General features: G+C 38.2%; 2 protein-coding genes across 3 annotated transcripts; one reads left to right on the forward strand and one right to left on the reverse strand.

Moving 5' to 3' along the window:
• Positions 1–1794: 1794 nt before the first annotated feature.
• Positions 1795–8514, reverse strand: wdr83os (WD repeat domain 83 opposite strand). The gene is made up of 4 exons (XM_042485406.2): positions 8348–8514; positions 6274–6379; positions 4709–4806; positions 1795–2192 (listed from the first exon to the last, which is right to left on the reverse strand). The coding sequence occupies exons 1-4, from the start codon at positions 8395–8397 to the stop codon at positions 2126–2128; spliced, it is 321 nt and encodes a 106-aa protein (XP_042341340.1). The 5' UTR covers positions 8398–8514; the 3' UTR covers positions 1795–2125.
• A 122-nt stretch (positions 8515–8636) lies between these two features.
• On the forward strand, positions 8637–14525 carry wdr83 (WD repeat domain containing 83). Of its 2 annotated transcripts, none has more exons than XM_042485369.2 (10): positions 8637–8782; positions 10148–10258; positions 10453–10573; positions 10768–10873; positions 11294–11342; positions 11486–11612; positions 12270–12337; positions 12460–12568; positions 13018–13132; positions 13469–14525. In XM_042485369.2, the coding sequence occupies exons 2-10, from the start codon at positions 10156–10158 to the stop codon at positions 13622–13624; spliced, it is 954 nt and encodes a 317-aa protein (XP_042341303.1). In that variant the 5' UTR covers positions 8637–8782; positions 10148–10155; the 3' UTR covers positions 13625–14525. The 2 variants fall into 2 exon arrangements, with proteins under 2 accessions (XP_042341303.1, XP_087931063.1); XM_088074937.1 differs by having other exon boundaries at positions 8646–8779; positions 10146–10258.
• The last annotated feature ends 455 nt before the right edge of the window (positions 14526–14980 follow it).

The following is a 14980-nucleotide window of genomic DNA, read 5'->3' on the forward strand; positions in this document are numbered from 1 at the left end:
TTCAGACCGAGTTTCAAAACTGTGAAATTCACTCATAATGAACATCACATAATGGTGTCTCAGACTGCTTACACTAATTTATAAGTTTGAGCAGTAATAGTCAACAGAGAAGAATTTTGCTCTTGAGGTGAACCTGTGACCACCAAACTGCAGACCACCTGCCAGAAACATAATAAAGACATGAAAAATGTAACTAAAAATGCTATTTCTGGTGACTTTCCACACAACCATTGAAAGATTTCTATGGGGAAACTTTATTCCAGAAGTGTTTTAAATCCTTTCAACAATACATTAACTCATTGATGGAGGCCACAGAGACTGGACTCATGTTATGTCTTTGAGTCAATCAGGACTCTGATATTTGTGATGCTGTTGTGCCCTCTAGTGTCACAGAGTGAGAAGGAGGCCTGTTTCACAGTAGTGTCTCCTCACTCTGCTCTCACTAAGTGCATTCAGCAAAGGAAAATATGGAGATTAGATTTAATTAAAACTACCTCCGGCCATCACCCGCTGAACTTAAGATCCACATTCAGCAAACTGTGACAGTTTTTAATATCCAAATTACGCAGCCCACCGATCAATGCAGACGATAACTGCTGACTCAATATCCTCTCCTGTGATAGCAATCAACAACAAATGTAGCATTGTGACTGGGGCAGACCGAATTTAAAAACCACAACAATAGGAGAAAGGGAGTTGTTTAAGTGCTCCAAAAAAAAAAGGAAAAAAGGAGTGAGTTGGCAGTGTGAGTCAGGACAAAATCAGGAGAAAATCCACTGGAGTTTGCTGAAATGACGCATGGCTGTGAGCCAAGCAGCCCGAGCACACACTCTGCATGGCAGCAGCAGAGCCGGGCCTGGGGAGGCATGAGTTATATGGCACTAAATCAGTCTCACATCCAGCTGACTCCCCAGCTTCTTCTCCGTCATCAGCATGCAAACACACACACACACACACACAAACACACAAGCAGTCAATGGTGTGTGTGTCTGCATGTGAGGAGAAAGAGCAGTGCCTTACTAGATGAGAGTCTGGAGGGGGAAAGACCTGAGTGTGTGTGTGTGTGTGTGTGTGTGTGTGTGTGTGTGTGTGTGTGTGTGTGTGTGTGTGTATGGTTAATAACCAGGTGAACCAGAGACAATAAGGGAAACCTCTCACAGTGTCTGCTGCTGTGTGAGCGACATAATTCGGGCAACCTGTATGCAAATATTTATATAATTTTTATTTTTTAATCTGATACTTATATGAAAACTACCTTTTGCATGATCTCACAATTAACTATGGGTTTTCTGCAATATTTTCTACAACATAGATAGATGGATAGATGGATAGAAAGAATAAATTGTGATTTGTTATTCGGCTCTGTGCAGAAAAGTGACTTGACTTTTCTATACAGAGCCCATTAACAAATTGCAATTTATTCTTTCTAAGCATCACATTATAATTCTTCATAAATAAATTGTTACTGAGTATTCTTAATAAATAGACGCACACCAGTTGCTCAGTGTGTTTCAGCTGTTCCTGGAAAGCAATAGCGACTCTGAGCAAATGATCCTTGTGAAATAACGTGAACTGAATGGGCAACTTCACTTGGAGAGGGACCAGTGTTTGCTTTGAGACACATCCTGTTATTCAGCACAGAATCAGATCGGATCTTCAGGACAGTATATGAGAATCCCAGTTGTAATCTGACATATAAACAGTACGGTATTTACAAGTTATAGTCTAGTAAATAACGTAACTTTCGATTAGGTAGGAGCATGGCGTTGACATGTAACAAATGAAATCAAGCAGTTCCTTTTCAAAATTGTACAGCTTTATTGATGACATCCTGCAACAGATCAGCCAAACAGTAAAATTTGAAGTTTTCATCAACAAATACAATTAGAAAAGATTAAAAAGAGACAAAACATGAGAACGCAGTTAAAGGCCGTTTGATCTCTCTATCTTGACGTAATGTCCTCTTCACTGTCCATCCGTTTCCTCTCTCCTTTTCTCTCCATCATATTATCTTCCTTTCTGTCTCTGTTTTTCCTCAATGATGGCCGGGGGGGCCAATCAGCTGTTTTGTCACCACTTCAGCATCCGCAATTCACCTCCGTGCTCCTCTGTGATTGGCCCTTGGTTACCATGGCGGTGACATTGGCTGTGGGTTCTGGAGGTAGGACATCACCACTGCTGAGATGGACAGCCTACAGACGGTGCAGAGAACGGGAGAAAACATCATGTAAAGCAGGGACACACATCTTTCTTTGCCCGGGGGCCACTTTTCCAAAATGACAAGAGGCCAAGGGCCCTTTAATAAACAAATATTAATAATGTTTATCAGAAAAAAATAAAAAAAGCAAAGCAAATTCAGTCACAGCAACCCCATGAAGGTCAGGTGTGCACGGGGGGATTTGAGGACATTTGCGGCTTGGCCAAGATCTCTTTTGGGAGGCCATTGACTATTTCGTTTTACTTTTGTTACCTGAAAGCCACCCCACACACACAGAGACGTGCAGTTGGCAGCGAGCAACAAGTCCTTTTGTCGGATTTAAAAAAACTGTATGTGGGGTAGGCACGTGAACATTGGTGTGCAGATACTGCGAGCTCTCGTTTGTGCCGAGTCCACGCAAACGTGGCTCCCACACTAGGACCTACAGGCTACAAGAGGGCTAAAAACATGGCACAGGTGATGTTTTTCAAAACAAGTTGGCATGTTAGGGCTTCAGGACACTTGGATTACCTCAGATGAGCAGCAAGGAGACATTTTGTGGTTTTATGATGTATTTTTATATGTCTGAATCTTGGTCACCATTTGCTTCAATTATTTGGGATTTTTTTTTTAATATTCATATTGTTCTTTTGCTTGCTTATCCTGCACACACCTGGCTGCTGAAACAATACAAATTTCCCCACTGTGGACTAATAAAGGATTGTCTTATCTTATTTAAATTTTATTTGAAACAGTTGAGAGTAAATTAAGAATTATTCAAAGAAAAAATTCCAAGGAAGCCTGGGTCTTGAGACTTAAAAAATAAACCTTGATAATACACAGATGACAGCCATGCATCTTAGCAAAAATCATTTTTTTCTCCCTTGTAAATTCCCTTTGTTTGCATTTGTTGCGGTCATTGAGCACCTTCGCTCGTGTCACTTGTGTACAATTGTGTTTCACTTATTGCATGTAAAGCAAAAGCACATTCCAGTTGTCCTTCAGTTATTCAGTGAGATATTTTGCTGGAAGGTTTTGTATATTGTGAAACACTGAGCACAGGTCATATTAGCACCAATGAAGGAATTAAAAATGTATCCCAGAGTCATGTGAAAAAACTGTGGGGTTAATTTATCCAAGCGTGTATGTATAGATAACCTGAATGACTTACCTGCCCTCCACAGCTCTTCCATCCTGTTACTACACTCACCTTTGTTTAATAACACCGGGATACTTACATCATCATCTTGGCTATCGAAAAATGTCCTAAAACTGGCCTTGAACCAGCGTCTGTGCAAACGAGCCTGGTGCATTAAGTTCACCGTCTGACATTACTTGCTGAGCCAAACATTTTGCGTTACTAAACTATGAGTGCATAAAGCTTGTCTTTAATACAACCTCATCTAGACGATGGAGCAGAAGGTTTTTCCTCATCGCAAATCTGTCTGCCAGGCCTGGACCAGTGCCCCACTGTAGTACTCTTTTATAAGCAAATGGAAATGTACCACCCCTGGAGGTCACACAGTTAAAAGCTTTTGGACATTAGAGTTGGCTCATTTGAAGTCTCAGTGGGAGACAGAGTCCAACCTGCAGATTTAAAACTGAATAATTCAGGAGTTTAACGTCAACACATGGTGACGTTATTAGCCTTTTTGTCTGCAACAGAGACGAGGGCCACATCCCTTATAATTGAGATGCTAAAAATTCAAATTTTGTTTGAATTTAAAGTTTTTGAGTGAGCACATTTTTAGGCTGATAACAGCGCCGTGCGCTGGACAAAATGGTTGAATTAAATATCAGGATACTCACAAGAACATTTGTCAACTATGCTATAAACGGCAGCAGCAGGACAAGGCGCCGAGTGTCTACTCCACCCTAAGCACCGCCCATTTGCTGTTTATTTTCAAAGAGCCAAGAGTTCCGAAATGTGAAAATTTTCTAAACAATATTATTAAATTATCTCACGCTCAAGGTAAAAAATAAATACGATAGAAATTCAAACTGTCTCCTGAACAGTCCTGAAAGCTGGACTCAATATTTTTAGATATTTTCGTCTGGTCTCTTTTGTAAAAACCCTCTCAGGACGACACTGTCGATTAATATTAGGGCTGCAAAAGAAACTGACATATAACTGAAATTGCAATATGTCCAAGTGCTATATACAAATCGCGGGAGCTGCAGATTTCTTTTACAAGGTGAAATATGTCACATAGCATTTTAAGGGAACATGAAAGTTTGGTACAGACCCCAACAAAAAAGGCATTTTTGGGGGGAAAAAAATTAAGACTGCCTCTAAAACAGTGACTCATATTACAATTACGATATCTGTCAAAATAATCGCAATTTGAACTATTTTGGAAAACCTGCAGCCCTAGTTAGTATGTTCTGTGCTGCACTGTGCATTGCGGGTACATTACAAGGTGTTTAAGTTTATTTGTATTTAAGTTCGGCCTATATTTATGTAATAATGGTATATCCTGTATGTATTAACACATGGTGCTGTACACTCACATGAAGCTGCTCATCATCTGTTTGGTGTCCTCTGAGCTTCTGGAGTTTGCAAAGCTGATGAAAGAGCAGTAGACTGCGATCCAGGCACACCACTTCAGCTGCAACACACACACACACACACACACACACACACACACACACACACACACACACAACACACAGGTTACGAAGATTTGCTGGACAATGGTGTGGAACGTTAAAAAAACCCATATTTATATATTGAGACACATTCATATAATGACATATTATGTTCTGCCAGGTAACCGTCATTTGTTTGGAGTCAGACAGACTCTATTAGCAAAGATGAACAAGACTCAGCCGTTGCACTTTGAAGATAGATGAACACAGCATAGTTGATAAATGGCACTGAATCAATGAGTACACGATGACCTTCAGTTCAAAGAGGTTTAATCTGGAAACTGCATGTTTCCTGGCTAATATACAGACATGCATAACGTGGTGTGTCACCCGCACACAAATCCCAAAACAGGCCACCAGAACTCAAAAAATAAAGCTTTTTCTGAAGGCAAAGAGTGGCGCTGTCACTCCTTATTAACACAATATTTTATTAGATTTTGCCGGTATTTTGTACACCCTCAGAACCAGACTTTTGTGTTTCCTGCACTGACAGAAAACCCCAAATCTGCCCATACTTGCCTAAAAAAATCAAAATATTTAAGGAAATAATGTATGCACAAAAATTGTAATAATAAAAATAAAAAGAATTACACCAATGTTTACCACAGTGATCGACTGGCCAAATCTGGGCCTCAATAGGGTGCCTGGTACCCCCCCCAACCATTTTCTAATCACAATAAAATTAAGTGATTCAAACTACATAAAGTGCCGAAGTGCATAAAATGGCATCAAGCTTGTTTGTTGAAAAAATGTCCTAAAATCCTAAAAATGTCCTAGGATCCTTGAAACATCCTGAAATCCTTGAAATGTACTGAAATCCTAGAAATTATCTAAAATCTGAGAAACATTCTGAAATCCTAGAAATGTCATAAAGTCCCAGAAATGTCCTTCAATCCCAGAAACATCAAATCCTATCATCAAATCAAGAAAACTCAAATCCTAGAAGTTTCCAAAAATCCTGTAAACATCCCAAATTCCTTGAAATGTCCTAAAATCCCCAAAATGTCCTAAATGCTTGAAACATGTATGGGGCTGCTGCGACTGGCCCCTGGCCTCCTGCCATTTTGCAAAAGTGGCCCCAAAGCAAAACAAGTCGAGTGTCCCTGTTTTACACTAACAAGTGAAAGTAGTTCTTTGTTGATGGAAAGATAATCAATTAGACAAATGATCTCCTAACAGACCGGGAGGCCACAGGAGTCTGCAGCTGTGCCCTCTTTGCTTTGTTCATTGTGTCCTTGGTGCTCAAAGTCAAAAGCTGCCCCTCATCCTTTCATCTAAAAGGTGAGTTTACCTTTAATCTTCTAAATGGAACAACTGGGCTGGACCAAGGTCTACCATGCAGGGGCAACACCCCTTTAGTGGGGACACACAGACACACACACAAAGGAGGAGGACAGGTTTAGTGTGTTTGTGTGTGTGTAGGTCACCTTGAGCATCAGTCCACACATGCTGAAGATCATGCCGAGCAGGTTCATGTAGTCCGGCGTGGGGTCCTCCAGTGTGGGATTGGTCTCTGTGCTGGGGGGTTTGTACCTGCAACACCAAACACATTTATCAACCAAAAAACACCGTGATAGGCATTTCATTCTCTCAGTGAGATACACTTTTACACACAAGCAGTCCACAGTTTCCCACACATTAATTTATTTGAGGTGGACTGCCACAACTAAAATGATTGATTTTCGGAGCTGGACTGTTAATTAGGAGCACTATTAGAATATATGAACGTCAGCTGCTCTGAAAGTAAAACCTAACCAGGGTTTGAAATTAACATTTTTGTCCACCTGCCACATTGGCAGGAGTACTCCAAAATCAGCCACTCAGTAGATAACTGTTGTTTTTTGGCTGCTAAGTGAAGCAAATCTAGTGGCCACTTGCATATTTTACCAGCATTTGGCTGGTGGCTGGTGCTAATTTCCACCCCTGAATCTAACCATTAATTCTGTTTAAAACTTAACTTTCACTTACAAACATCTGCAAACGGCTCCTCTCATTCATTGATGTGATCTGATCAGCTCTAAACGGATCGATATATCACTTATCCAGCAATTTTTAGTGACAAACTGCTGCGGAGGAAAAACTGCCTGCTGCGCTGCATTCATGGACTTCTCGAAACAAATGGAACAAACCATTAGTGACATTTAGCGGCAAAACTGTAGAACTGAAACGTCACATGTGCCAAGCGACAAGCAAAAGAAGCTAACAACAAAAGAAGCCGTCGCAAAAACTCGGATAGTCCAGTCTGGAGCCAGTTTGTCCGTTCTGAGCTACTGTAGAAAAACACAGTGTACTCCGTGGAAGAGGACGCGCTCCATTTGTAAATATTAACCCTTTAACATCAGGATCAACATCAGTTTTCTTCAGCTGCAATTAGATGCTTTTAATAAGCATTTAAACCTCTGAAACCTGAAAAAATCAAATACTTTCAAAACCACTAGAAAAAAACATAATGAGCAGCTTGGCAAGAATTTTCCTGTAAACTGCAAAAATAGTAAAAGGTGACAAAGATATTATCTGAAGATTAGCTGGTTGGGATAATTGGATATTATCAAAATGTGTAAATATCCATTGTTTTCTTACATATATTTAAAATTATCCTACATAAAAACGTATTTAATTTTTTAGCACTTTCTTAAAGCCATTTCTTGCTGGTTTTTTTTTGTTTGTTTATTTTTCGTTTTCTTCTTTATAAGTAATTTTCTTCAAACTTTTTAATAACTCCTTGCTCATTTTGAGCCGTGTCTTGTTTTTTGCTTGAATTAAGTTTTGTAAACTGCTGTATTACTTGTAATTTATTGTATTACCTTTGCTGATGTTTTTCTATAAGATCATTTGTGTTTCTAATCTCTCTGGCGCCTGTTTTTCTGCATTCTTTTTAACCTGTTTTCTGTTGCTGTTTTTAATGGTGTTACTAAATAATAAAATGAAATGAATGAATGAAATGAAGATGCCTGTCTTGTCTTCCCATGTTTTTAACAGAAATCAACCCAATCTGTTTAGGTTTTAAAGGGTTAACAACGAGGTAAACACAACCATTGTTATTTTCAGGTGATTATAGACTAAAGAAAACATGATGATTATGATATTTCTGCCAATAGATGCCCCTAAATCATACACACACTGGACCTTTAAGTCAACTTTATGGCACCTGATTGACTATACCTGTCTATACACCACTCAAAGACTAAAAATATCTCATAAAGTCTAAGAAAAAGTCTTTTTAACTGACTGTCATGGGTAATAGGCAAGGGCAAACTGGACAGAAACATTATGGAAAAACAGCCCATCTGCTAAAATACTTAATGACTGTTTTTTGATGACTAAATATTTAGAAATTATCATGATTTGTTGGGTGTTAAATGGTCTATAAGACTTTAATCAACTAATCGCTAATCCTCTTAAACTAGTTATGCTCATGTTAAAGGTTAGCTAGTTAGCTGTTAGCTTCCGTTAGCTAATACCATCAAGAAAAACTACAAATTTGACAAATATTTGACTCACCTTAAAATCTTATTTTGTCTCCTCGGGTCTGCCATATTGTTGGAGGCCATAATATGTTATGATGACCTTCTTTGAGTGTTTTATTTTTGATAAATTTGATCTCCGGTGAGCTACAGACAGCTGATCGACTTCTTCATGAATGGAGTCAAAGGGGGGTAGTCATATCCGGGGAGTTTCAAAATAAAAGTGAGCCGTTGGGCAAAAACTGAATCTCGAATCGGGAGAAGTGTTGTTGAACTTTTATTTTGACAGCGGCACTTGATCCCAGTGTGCATTGCGCGTGCTAGCAAACATGGTGGTTGAATGAATGGAAGAAGAAGCTGTTGATGGTTGCAAACTTTGGATGAATTTATTATTATTATAATATTTGCGGCATCAGGGATTTTGAAATGGCACTCCTTAGAAGTTGAACTGTGATATAACAGCTCAAAAAAGGTAAATAATAAAAAAAAACACGAAAAACTGCAGTTATTAGGAGCTTATTAACGTTAGTTAGCTATAGCTTAAATAGCAAACAAAGCTGTGAATTGTTGAGATAAACAAAATATTTACAAATAAACCACTGTTTAAGATAGTGGGGGATTAAAATATAGTTTAACATAAACTTACGGTAATAATTTTCTTTGTAACTTCTATTAGTTTCCTTCGAGAAAGCTAACGTACATTAATTTTCATGCGGCAAGAAATAATACTAACTTAGCTAGCTTAGTTTGGTTTAGCAGTATTTAACGTTACAGAGTATACAAGTATACTACAGTAAGTAAAAGTAATGTTAGTAGGAGAAATAATCTGCCATAAGTAAAAGGCCTACATTCAACATATTTCTTAGGTAAAAGTACGAAAGTATTAGCATAAAAATGTCGGTTTCAGACTGGTATATATTTAATTATTGGTTTATAATTGTTGATGCATTATGGAAATAGATTTGTGTCAATATCATTTGATAATCTGTGTGTAAATTTGTAATTTCTAAATACAAAGCACCTTCTACAAATACAAATAAAATTAAACTCACAAATATACAAATATAAAACTGTTCCAAAAAAACCCCCAACCAAACAAAATACACAACAAAGACTCAGTGTGCATAAAATGCAAATCTACACATGTAGAACTGAGATTCACAAATAAAAACTTGTATTCACAAATATCTGTTCATAAGTTGCAAATACTATGAAGATATTCACAAATGCTTTTCATTTATTTGTAAAATACTTAACTGTATCCATAGATATTTTATTTATGCGTGGAATTTGTTTAAATGTGTCTCCATATCTATTTTATGTTTGCAAAATCATTTTGCATTTGTGGAAGGTGTTTTTTATTTACAGATTACACATCAACACCGGGAATGTCGATCAGTTCACACAAATACTAATCGAGACAAATCTATCTCTAAAATAAATTAATATTTGCATTACTTCAGTGTTGAGGCACATAAAGGTGGGGGCAGTTTTAATTACTTTAGATGCAGCTGGGTAGCTTGTGAATTTCCCTTGAGGATCATTTAAGTTTCATCTTATCTTAATATTGTAAGACATTATCATTTAATTGTTTATTATAATTGATATAAGTCAGTAACTGTTAACTAAAAATAATCAATATGTGTAGTGGAGTGAAAAGTACAATATTTTCCTCTGAAACGTATTGAAATAAAAATACAAAGTAGTACAAATTGAAAATAATTGGAAAATAAAAAGTAAAAGTTACTCAGACAGTATTTGAGTGAAAAAGTCAGTTTCTTTCCCCCACTGGTTGTCTGCATGGCTCATATGTTCGTGTCATGTTTTTTCTGCACAGGTAATGTCATGGCGTTCCCTCAGCCCAGACCTCAGGCTCCTCAGCTTCCTCGACATCTGCTCAGGACCATCGACTGCCAGCAAGGAGCGGTCAGGGCTGTTCGCTTCAACGGTAACAAACTACTATAACATTTATTTCTGTTGAGGTATTGACATAAAGTCGCTGCTTGTCATTAGAAATCTGGTTTAAGTTCACATCCAAGATCTGAAAACACACTCAACATAGTCTCACAGTAGTCCGTTTGCTTGTTTGTGAACTCTCCATGTGAGTCATGAGTCTCTGTCTCATGTCTCCTGCATGGTCAGCTGATGGGAACTACCTGCTGTCATGTGGCAGTGACAAATCTCTAAAGCTGTGGAGTGTGAGCCGAGGGACCCTGCTGAAGACATACAGCGGCCATGGATACGAGGTTCTGGATGCCGATGGGTGAGAGAACTGTAACAGCCTTCTCCAAAGTGTGACAGGAAAACTAATTAGTAATAGATGGAATTAAAATGCATGATAAGTAAGTATACGTAGTAAACACATATGGGCAGGAAATGTTTTTGTAAAGGTGTGCTGGAGAGATCTTCTCCCTGCAGAAAGTAACCATGTTTGTCTCTCATTGGCTGTTTCAACAGGTCCTATGACAACAGTCAGATTTGCTCCTGCAGCTCCGATAAGACGGTGATCCTGTGGGACGTCGCCACAGGCCAGGTCACACGCAAACTCAGAGGTCATGCTGCGGTCAGTTTTACTTTTTTTTTCTTGTTTATTTCATTTAAAAAGCTTTTACACCTGCATATTTATATAAAAATATGTATTTTGTTCGATGGTTGGGGAAAATGGTGAAGACTTCTGGAGAGACTGAGACTGTATAATGAGGACAGGGGGAGTCTGGTTTACATTTTTTTTTGTATTTTGCGAGGTGTTTTATAGATTGCACATTAACACAAGGATCATCAATCTGATCACACAAATAGCATCAAGACAAAATCTATCTCCAGATGCTAATCATGACAAAATCTAACACAAATGTCCAATAGGATAAAATGATGAAAAAGGACGTCAGCTTCACTTTAGGCCATGACTCAACATCATATTTCAGAAACAGAATGACAGAATAGTAATTCTAGTTTATATCTCACTCAAATTTTCTGCTCACAGAAAGTCAACTGCGTCCAGTTCAACGAGGAGGGAACGGTCATCTTGTCCGGTGAGCTCCCATAACTCACAATACATTTCTAATATTGATAATTGACTGATGTGAGTTGTGTTGTCATGTTCACTCAGTAACGTGTGTATATTCTTTTATGGTCCGGATGTGTGTGTTTGTGTGTGTGTTTTCTCCTCATTCAGGGTCCCTAGATGGGACAGTTCGGTGCTGGGACACCAGGTCCAGAAGATTTGAGCCCATCCAGATTCTGGACGAGGCTCGGGACAGCGTCAGCAGCCTGAAGGTGGCACAACACGAGCTGCTTACCGGGTTAGTACAATAAACATGATTTTTGCCAATGAAGCAATAAATCATCTGCATAATGTCCATCATATGTGTCAATTATATATGTCCCTATCATCATTATTGTTGTTTATTACATTTTCACAGGTGTGATTAATTATATCCCAAAATGCATCTTTTTTAAAAGATTTTTACAAAAATCTTGTAAAAATCTTTTAAAAAAGTTTGGCTCCCCTTGCTGGGATGTACTGTTTTGTTTGCATATTTAGATATGATTAATCACATCTGTGAAGATTTCGTTGTGTTATTGCCAGTGCACACGCTGAAGAAGGATTCTGGCCCGAAATGTCCGTGTGGCAGTAAAAGATACTTTAATAGTGCTGTCCTATTTCAGCACCAGCTTTCAACTTGGTATATTGTGAGTGAGCGCATTGTATTTGTATTTTTGATGTTTTTTACATTTCCAGTTGCTTTAAAACGTCAAAAAATCACAATCTGACGGAGTCCAAAGTGTCGACCTCAAAAAGACCCATGAATGACAATGAAATGCAGCAAATTCTCAAATTTAAGAGGCTGAAACCAGACAAATATTTGACATTTTAGCTTTACGTACCTCTTTACCTGTTAGATTACATTTTTCGGTTTCGCTGTGGCACTATTTGAAAACAGCTGTCTTGTTTTTAGGTCAGTGGACGGCAGAGTGAGGCGCTACGACCTGAGAATGGGACAGCTGCATGTTGACTTCATCAGCAGTGAGTCATCTATGTAATTTCAGCATTCATTACGAAAAATACTACTAATAAAAATCTATTGTATTATTTAGTGGCACTCGTATAAAACAGAGAAGGCTGTAACTTGTGTTTGTGTGTTCCAGGTCCCATCACATGTGTGTGTTTCAGTCAGGACGGTCAGTGCTCTCTGAGCTCCAGTCTGGATTCAACAGTCAGACTGTTGGACAAGAGCACCGGCGAAATGCTCGGAGAGTGAGTCCCGTTGACAGGGTGGTTTGCTTTCATCGTGGCTTCACTTACTTGTCAAATAATTCAAAAAAATTTTTTTTAACAACCAAAACTTTAAAACTTTGCACATAATGTTACGTCCCTTTGATCAGTTTTTAATGAAGAAAATTTGGTTAAAAATAATCCTGAAAATGTTTCAAAAAGCATTAAATTTTAGTGTCTGATGCCTGTAGAGACTGTGTGACAAAAAATGTGACACCACCAACAAAAACCTCAGCAAGAGTCAACACCATTCTGGCACTTGCCAATATCCTAAATTAACATTACAAGATTAAAAAAGTACTATTTATTGATTTTAAAGTCATGTCTGTTATTTTGTCCACCCTCTGGTTGTTTTTCTGTATGTGTAAGTATGTGTATTCATTCACACTCTTATTGTTATGATGTTTATGGTATTTGTTTGTGTCACTCAGGTACACAGGACACAAGATGAAGGGCTATAAGCTGGACTGCTGCCTGTCCAGTAAAGACACCCACGTCCTGAGCTGCTCAGAGGACGGACACGTCTACTGCTGGGACCTGGTGGAAGTAAGTGTCCAGTTACATTCATGTCCACGGTGATTTAACCACCATACGCATTTTACAGAGCTTAACTTTATAATGTGTGCCGATGAAAGTGAAAGACAACCCAGGATTCAGTTTTGTCTCGCCATATTTGCAATTTTTCGTCTCTTTGTCCACGATACTTGCAGCGTGTATTATAGCTGCTCATGGTCTAAATTTCATCCAACCAGCACATGAACACAGTGTCATATATCCTCAAAAATTAGACATATATCCCAGAAATTTTAGACAAATATGCTCTGTTAGAGACAAATGTAGAAAGTGCACTGAAAGCATTTGTTGTTGTTTTTTTACCTCCAGGGATCTTTGTCTCTGAAGCTGCCTGTGGGGAAAGCCGTTGTCCAGTCGCTGTCCTTTCACCCTACAGAGACCTGCCTCCTCACAGCCATGGAGGGACGCGTCCAGGTGTGGGGGACGGAGCCAGAGGAGACAGAGGAGGACGCAATGGCCACGTAGAGACGGTGACTCACAAACTATGTCTTTGCTTAGAAGATTCTTTTTTTTGCTGTTATTCCAAGATCACACAGTCTGCATACATATTAACTTTAACATAAGATCAACTTCATGGTGACATGAAAACATCAGATTTAGTTTTTGTGTAAGAGCACACAGGGTCTTTGGAGGTTTGGCACTGGGATAATAATTTAGTGTGAAGCAAAGTGAGTGCTTGATAAATGTGCCTGGTTATTTAGAATCACGGGTTATTTTCTGTCAAAACAAAAATATCAGAAAATGTAAATAAACAAACACAAAGTATCGAAGGTTCATGCGAGCAGATAAACTTGAATAAGATCCAAAACGAGGTCTATGAAAACTTGTAAATGGCTGTAAGAGGAAAGTTTCGTTTTCGTCAGGAGTGAGCTAAAGATACAAAGTGGTCATTTAGGTAATTCACTTTTTAATCAAATTGTCAGTTTTTTCTTTAGCTGCTGTTCAAGTCGAGAATATTGCTCTGCTATACCGCCCCGCCGTCGTGTGTATAAGGTACAATTGCATAATGGGGGGACAATAACAGAGACGAAACAGTGTCCACTTTTACACTGCCTGTTCAAGGCGGGAATATCACGCCCAATCGCAGAAAGGGAGAATAGTGCCTGAATTTTGTGTTATTCTTTACATAAAAAAATATATTTCCAATATAATTTGATGTATAAAAAAATCAACAATATGATGCTCAAAGTTTTCTCCAGACTCCCCACTTAACATGTGTCCCCAAAAATGTTGATATGAAACCTACGCCTTTAATTTTTGTTCATGAGTTAATCATAAGAATTAACTTAATGATCTAATTCTTTTGTATCTGTGAAACATATATTTTCGTACAAAATGTTAAATAAAGATTTTTTTGTATATATTACACCACATCATGTATTCCTCTCTCAACACTAATAATACTCCCATCAACACTGTTTAGTTCTGTACATGTTTATCTTTATTATGAACTGTACACACAGCAAACATAGAGACAAACATATTACAAAATAAGTTAATTCAGCATGACAAAAAACTGCAACAAATAAATAAATAACTTATATTACATAAATACATTTTTTTAAAGTGTAGCTGGACTGTTGAAATGAAAAGAACCTCACTCGGCTGTATCTGCGCAGCTTCGTACGTTGAAGCCGCTCTACTGTTAACCCCAAAATTGCACTGAAGGTATTAAATAAATATATGTCAGCTTATCTACAGAAATAGTCAAGTAGCTCGTCGTGGAATCATGTTCAGTTCAGACTCAGTTGATATAAGCATTGCTTTCGTTTTTTTAAAATAGTACTTACATAGTAGGAGCTTATTTCTAATGCCCTTCAT

Source organism: Plectropomus leopardus, chromosome 3 (assembly GCF_026936395.1).
Source record: "Plectropomus leopardus strain MGB_pleo_1.0 chromosome 3, ASM2693639v1, whole genome shotgun sequence".
NCBI lineage: Eukaryota > Metazoa > Chordata > Actinopteri > Perciformes > Serranidae > Plectropomus > Plectropomus leopardus.

Bases quoted from the DNA above. Each gene is read 5' to 3' on its own strand.
- wdr83os (XM_042485406.2), bottom strand. From the start codon at position 8,397: ATGGCCTCCAACAATATGGCAGACCCGAGGAGACAAAATAAGATTTTA. The intron at 4,807-6,273 runs GTGACCTACACA...TGTGTGTTGCAG, and splicing joins TGTGTGGACTGATGCTCAAG to CTGAAGTGGTGTGCCTGGAT. The intron at 2,193-4,708 runs GTGAGTGTACAG...CACCGTCTGTAG, and splicing joins CAGATGATGAGCAGCTTCAT to GCTGTCCATCTCAGCAGTGG.
- wdr83 (XM_042485369.2), top strand. From the start codon at position 10,156: ATGGCGTTCCCTCAGCCCAGACCTCAGGCTCCTCAGCTTCCTCGACAT. The intron at 10,574-10,767 runs GTGAGAGAACTG...CTGTTTCAACAG, and splicing joins GAGGTTCTGGATGCCGATGG to GTCCTATGACAACAGTCAGA. The intron at 12,569-13,017 runs GTGAGTCCCGTT...TGTGTCACTCAG, and splicing joins ACCGGCGAAATGCTCGGAGA to GTACACAGGACACAAGATGA.